Source organism: Pyrgilauda ruficollis, unplaced genomic scaffold, assembly GCF_017590135.1.
Source record: "Pyrgilauda ruficollis isolate IOZ18807 unplaced genomic scaffold, ASM1759013v1 scaffold292, whole genome shotgun sequence".
In the NCBI taxonomy this organism is placed as follows: domain Eukaryota; kingdom Metazoa; phylum Chordata; class Aves; order Passeriformes; family Passeridae; genus Pyrgilauda; species Pyrgilauda ruficollis.
In genome coordinates this window covers 141,823-148,554 of record NW_024524289.1, presented here as the reverse complement: position 1 = coordinate 148,554, position 6,732 = coordinate 141,823, and the positions used below count along the sequence as shown (strand labels likewise).

At 66.8% G+C, this 6,732-nt stretch overlaps 1 protein-coding gene across 1 annotated transcript; it reads left to right on the top strand.

Annotated features, from left to right (window-relative positions):
- Positions 1 to 473: 473 nt before the first annotated feature.
- On the top strand, positions 474 to 2,470 carry EGR4 (early growth response 4). Its single transcript, XM_041472540.1, has 2 exons — positions 474 to 612; positions 913 to 2,470. The coding sequence occupies exons 1-2, from the start codon at positions 474 to 476 to the stop codon at positions 2,226 to 2,228; spliced, it is 1,455 nt and encodes a 484-aa protein (XP_041328474.1). The 3' UTR covers positions 2,229 to 2,470.
- Positions 2,471 to 6,732: the final 4,262 nt, after the last annotated feature.

Genomic DNA, 6,732 nt, shown 5'->3' with positions numbered 1-6,732 from the left:
CAGAAATGGCTGCGGCGGAAGGTCGGAGCAGCCCCGCTCCCGCTATAAAGGGGGCGGCGGGGAGGGAGCTCCGGGTGTCCGCTCGGGCTGCGCCGCCGCCGGGCCCTGCCTGCGCCCCCCGCCCCGGCCCCCGGCCCGCCCCGCACCGCCCCAAGCACCCCACAGCATCCCCTGCAGGGTCGCCGGCACCTGGCCCGAGCATCCCCCGGACCCGTGCGGGCCCCCCGAGCGTGGCCCGGCTCATCCCCGAGCATCCCTCGGATCGCTGCGGGCACCCCGGGCGTTCCCAGCTCGTCCCGGGCTCGCCCCGGGCATCCCCGGGCTCGCCCGGAGCAGCTCCCGCCTCGCCCCCGAGCATCCAGCGGCTGTCCCCGGGCATTCCCCGGCTCATCCCGAGCGCCTCCCGGCTCTCCCCGAGCATCGCCGGCTCGTCCCAGCCCGGCCCCCCTGCTCCGGCCGCGTCTCCAGGGAAGATGCTCAACGTTATGGATTTCTCCTGCCCGGATCCGCTTTACTCCAAGTACGAGGAGAGCTGCGAGATGAAAACCGGAGACCTGCAGGGCTTGGGGCAGCCTGAGCAGCAACTTCTGGCAGAGGCCGATTTCCTTGGAGGTAAGGGCGGGCGGGAGCCGGGCAGGGATGAGGGACCCCGCTGGGAATGGTCGCTGCATCCAGGAGCCGGGAACGTTCCTGCTCCGCCCTCAGCCCCGGCCTGGGGTGCAGCAGTCCCCGCTAGCTCAGGGTGGGGGTCCTGAGGGTCCCGCTGGGGGAGGGGGGTGAGTCCCAGGGCTCCCTGTGCGGTTTCGGGGACGGAGACCTCGCAGTGACGCAACAGCTCCCGCTGCTCCCTGCATCCCGCCCCCGGCCCTGCATCCCTCCAGCCCTCTCACCGCCGTCTCCTCTGTTTCCCAGGTGAGCTGCTGGGTGTCCCCGGCAGCGGCGGGGCCGTGGATTACTCCCTGCTGGGCAGCCAGCCCTCCCCTTCCCTCAGCTACACCGGCAGCTTCTTCATCAAGGCAGTACCGGAGCACCCGCAGGACCAGGAATCCCTCTTCAACCTGATGTCGGGCATCCTGGGCATCTCCCCCTTCGCCTCCTCCGAGGGCCACCAGAGGCACCTGGACGCTCTCTACCCCTGTGCCGAGGTGGCTCAGGGCCAGCTGGACCTGTACCCGTCGTGCCAGCCCGAGATGAGCGGGTCCAGCCCGGCCCCGTTCCCGGAGCCGGGCTACGGCGCCTTCCCCGCGGCCGAGGGCGCCCAGCCCCTGCAGGGAAACACCTCCCAGTGCTTCTTCCAGCCCAAGCTCCTGGACAGCAAGCAGGACATCAAGCTGTCCTCCGGCTCCCCGCCCCTGGACAAGTTCAAAGCCACCTGTGCCCAGTGGGAGCCCATCTCCCAGCAGCACCAGGCCTACCTGCCCGCCGGCTTCCACTCTCCCGAGGGCTTCCCGGGCACCGACAGCGGCCCGGGGCTGTTCCCCCCGCTGGGCTCCAAGATGGAGAGCGCCTTGTCCATCAGCTGCCAGCCCGAGCTCGGCAGCCTGGCGGAGGACGCCGCCTGCTTTGGAGCCCATCTGGGCTTCGGCTGCGAGCCAGAGAACTTCCCGGCCCGCGGGGACTTCGCCGACGGCAAGATCCACAACCTGCCCGGGCCGTTAATGCCGGACTTCGAGGCCTCCTTGGCCCAGCCCGAGGTGCTGCCGGGCCTGATGGGCTCTGCCGAGCTGCTCCATCCTCACCCCTCTCCTTCCGTGCCCCCCACGGACTTCCTGGGCCACGCCGCGGCCTCGTCGCTGCCCGCGCTGCTGCCCCCCAACCCTCCGGCGCTGGCCGAGCCCAAGAAGAAGGCGCGGCGCAGCAAGTGCTCCTCCAAGTGCTTCTGCCCCAAGCCCCACGAGAAGGCGTTCGCCTGCCCGGTGGAGAACTGCATCCGCAGCTTCGCCCGCTCCGACGAGCTCAACCGGCACCTGCGCATCCACACGGGCCACAAGCCCTTCCAGTGCCGCATCTGCCTGCGCAACTTCAGCCGCAGCGACCACCTCACCACGCACATCCGCACGCACACGGGCGAGAAGCCCTTCTCCTGCGACACCTGCGGCCGCCGCTTCGCCCGCAGCGACGAGAAGAAGCGCCACAGCAAGGTGCACCTCAAGCAGAAGGCGCGGAGCGAGGAGAAGCTCAAGGGCTTGGGGTTCTTCTCCGTGGGGCTCTCCTTCGGCGCGCTCTGAGCCGCGGCCTGCGCGCTGCCAGGCGCGTTTCCCGAGGTCCCCCGAGCGTCTCAGGGGAGAGCCGGGGTGCGGTTCCCTCCCGGTGGCCCCAGGAGAGGCGGCGGAGCCGAGCCGGGCGCCGGGGCCCGCGGGAGGCGAGGCGGTCCCGGCGGGGACGGCGAGGGGCAGCCCCGGCCGGCGGAGCCATCCCGGACCGCGGGACTGAGCATCCTACGGCTCCTGCTCCGAGGAGGGGAGAGCAGAGCCCCTGTACAGACAGACGGACAGAAATCACCGCCGCGGCGGGTGCGCCGGACGCTCGGAGCGCCCGGCTGCGCTTTCCCAAGGCAGCGCTTCCCAGGATGTTCCTGCCTGGAGATTTTCCGGCCCGCACGGTCGGGGCTGCGGCTGCTCCCGTCCTTTCTCCCCAGGGAGAGAGACCCCACCGGGCTCTGGCCTCCGGTGCTAACAGGCCCTTGGGAAAGGTGATTTCATTATTATTATTATTATTATTATTATTATGTTTGTAAAAAGAAAAGGCCTCTATCAGGAATATTTCAAATTTGTGTCTATTTTTCTAATTAAAGATTTGAGCTGATCCAAGCCCTCGCTGAGGTTGCTCTCTGCCTTTCCATCCTGTATTTCCGTTGGGTTTTTGACCTCTGCTGTTGCATTTTGGGAAAAAAGAAAAAAAAGGAAAAAAAAAAAGAAAAAAAAAAAAAAAGGTGCTTCCATAATTAGCAGGGAGAAAAAACCCATCAGTGCAGCTCCTGAGGGTCCCCAAGCCCCAGGCAGAGCTCATCCCGGGAGGAGGGCTCCATCCTGGGGCAGAGCAGGGATCCCTGCTCCCTGCGCTGCCTCTCCCTGCAAACACAGGATGTGGCTCTGGCTCTGTTCTGCTGCGGCTGGGTCCTCATCTGCCCCTCTCCTGTGGGGCCCCCAAAGCCCAGCCCTGAGCCCCCGTTCCAGGATCCTGGCTCCCAGTGGGAGGTGGGTGTCCCACACTTCACCCTCAGGAAATGGGGTGAGGCGCCCGTTCCCCAATTCCAGCCTGGCTCAGCACCAGGGTTGGAGAGATCCGGGCAGGATGGGGACCCTGCTGGGGTTTATCCCTCCCTTCTGAGGGCTGCTTCTCCCTCCCTTTTGCGATTTTAGATGGTAGAGGGATGCTGGCTCCCCTCTCCTGGGAACGGCACAGGAGAGCTGCTGCAGCCAGGAATGTCCCTCCCATGGAAGAACCTCCCTCCTCCGGTGGCTAAAAATCAGTCACAATCACGAAATCCCAAAATCCCGTCCTTCCAGGGGAGGTTCTTGGATGGGGCACGCCTTTGGTGTCGTTAATCAGGAGGAGGTGCCCGTGGAAGGAGGCAGCAGCGCCAGGGCCATTGTCATGGATGCTCAGGTGATTTAGGGGCGATGCTCCTTTGCTGGCAGAGGGAGAAAAGGGCACAGCTGCAATCTGCTCTTTCCTTTTCTGATGGATTTTGCCCCCTCCTGCAGCCCTGGAGGGGGGATCTGCCCCCAGCCATATTATGCAGGAGAGAGGGGTAATCCTGTGTTATTCCCTCATGCCCCTCAGCCCTTTGTCAACATGCAGGCTGCAGCATTCCGGGGCTAAACACCAGTAATCCCAGAAAATCCAGAGGCACAGGTGTCCCAGCAGAACCCAGGGTCCCAGTAATCCCAGCAGAACCCAGGGTCCCAGGCATCCCAGAAAATCCAGGGTCCCAGTAATCCCAGAAGAACCCAGGGTCCCAGGCATCCCAGAAAATCCAGGGTCCCAGTAATCCCAGAAGAACCCAGGGTCCCAGTAATCCCAGAAAATCCTGTGTCCCGGGGGTCCCAGCAGAATCAGAGCTTGCATGGGCTGTGGGGACCCTGGGATGGGGAGCTGGGCAGGGCATGGGGGGCTGGCAGCAGAGATTGGATGTGGGAAGGGGCCAGAAGGAAACCTGGCTGAGGGGGAAATCCCAAATTTCCCCTGAGATGTGTCCCTAAAATCTCACACCCCGATAGCACCCAAGGGTGCTCGTGACCCTCGGGTGAACCTCCCAGCGTGTGGGAGCCCAGCCCTGAGCCAGAACCACTCCAAGGGGTGCAGGTGACCCCAGACATGCAGGAAAACCTTTTCTGGGGGGACAGCCCAGCTCTTATGGTCAATAAGGAGCCCAGGTTTCCTTTGGGGAGGGAGGGCTGGCCCCAGCAGAGCCGAGCTCTCCCTCACCGCTGGCCATGAATGATGCAGGAGGCCTTGATTAATACCCCTCAGGAACCCATCCATAATTGATGTGAGCCTGGAACTCTGCAGGGGCACTGCTCCAGCCCTGGGCCTCTGCTCCTCTGGCCAGCGCTGCCAGGGACGTGGGAGGGATGGGAGACCCCCAGAGCCACCCCAGAGCTGCTCCACAGCCACCCCAGAGCCCCCCAGAGCCACCCCAGAGCTGCTCCACAGCCCCCCAGATCCACCCCAGAGCCCCCCAGAGCCTCTGGGGCAGGTGCTCCAGGCTGAGCTGGCACTGGGCACACGTGCAGGGGGGCAGGGGTGCCACCCCAGGTCCCAGGGGATGGGGACACCCACCTGTCCCCGTGTCAGCAGCACCCTGGGCCCGGCACTGCCATCCCCCCTTTGCCCACCCCGTGCCCACCCCATGCCCACCCCCTGCCCACCCCAGAGAGGGAGCACAGCAGTGCCAGATGCCTTTGGCACAGGCACCAGGAACTGGATCAGGATCAAGCCAGGCTTAAAGCTCAGGGACCATCTGGGGATGGAGCCAGGGCCCACAAGTGGATGCTCAGGGATTCAGGACCAAGGCAGGGATTAACCAGGGCAGCCTGGACCAGAGCAGGACCAAGCTGGGAACCAGCCCAGGGTGATCCCAGGGTGACTGGACTGGGACCAGAGCAGGGGCTTGGGGACAACCTGGGGACCACACTGGGGCATTCAGGGACCAGAGCAGGACCCGGCTGGGAACCACGCCAGGTACTCGGGCACTGGACCAGGACCAAGGCAGGGATTAAGCCAGGATGATCAGGGACCAGCTCGGGACCCAGCCAGGGACCAAGCCAGGGTGTCAGGGACTGGACCAGGACCGAGGCAGAGACAAAGCCAGGGTGCTCAGGGACAATCAGGACCAAGGCAGAATACTCAGGGACTCAGTGGGGATCAAGCCAGGGATGAAGACAGGATGATCAGGGACTGTCCTGGGACCAAGCCCGTGTCCTGGCACCTGTGTCCAGCCCGGCACGGGGCAGGAGCAGCCCAGGCTGGGCCCCACACCGGCCCTGCATTCCGGGCAGGATGCTCCGGGGGATCCCGGCCAGGAGCTGCCGGGGGCGGTGGGACAGGGGGTGCGGGGCCGGGGGCTGCCGTGGCAGCCGGGCCCGCCGTGTTCGTGGGGAGACAGGCAGAGGGAGCTGTGCGGGAGGGCCCCGGCTCCGGCTGCAGGGGAGGAGGCGGCTGCCGGCGCTCGCCCTCCGCCTCCCTCCATCCCTGCATCCTCCCTCGCCCGCCACGCCGAGCCCGCGCTGAGCCCCAGCGCCCCGGGGAGCCGCCATCCCCAGGGTGCCCAGAACCCTCCCAGCACCCCGCCGGGGCCTTCAGCCTCGGCTTCCTTCCTCCTCCTCCTCCTCCGCCTCCTCCTCCTCCCCCCACCCCGCAGCCACCACCCTCCCTCCCTCCCTCCCTCCCTCCCTCCTTCCCCAGGGCCTGCCTGGCATGGAGGTGCTGGCCGCGGGGAGCCGGGCTCTTCCCGCGGGCTGCATCCCCGGTGCCCCGCATCCCCGTGCCCGCATCCCCCGTGGCCCGCATCCCCCCGCCCCGGCACAGCCCTGAGCGCCCGGCAGCCGCCTCCTTTGTGCGGCTTTGGAGCTGTGCGGGCTCCGTCCCCCCCGCAGCCCCGCTCGGGGGCGGCCCGCGGCCGAGCGGGAGAGATGCTGCCCTCGCCGGAGGAGCCCAGCGCGCCAGGTCGGCGGCCAGAAGCAGGTATGGGGCGACAGGGGATGGGATGGAGCGGCGACGGTGCCCTGGGAGGCGGTGGCTTGTCCCCAGGATGCTCCTCACCCAGGGCCCCCGGGAGCAGGGGGACGCAGCGGGGACAAAGCCGCTGCCAGGATGTGAGGACGGACCCGCCGCTCCCTGCTCCAGGGGCTGGGGGGGAGGTAAAAAAAGCACCCGGATTTTCATGCCCACCTCCCCCGAGCCCTCTGTGCCTCAGCCCCAGCCGTCGTCGCCCACCACGGTGCTCCCACCCCGCTGGAGCGCCGGGAAGGATGGGGACCAGCGGCGCGGGCAGCATCCCCATCACCGCCCATCCATCCCGGCATCGCCCACCCTCCATCCCGGCATCACCCCCAATCCATCCTGGCATCGCCCTGCATCCACCCCGGCATCACCCCCCCATCCATCCTGGCATCACCCCTAATCCATCCTGGCATCACCCCCCATCCATCCTGGCATCGCCCACCCTCCAGCCCGACATCACCCCCAGTCCAGCCCGGCATCACCCCCCATCACCCTCCAGCCCAT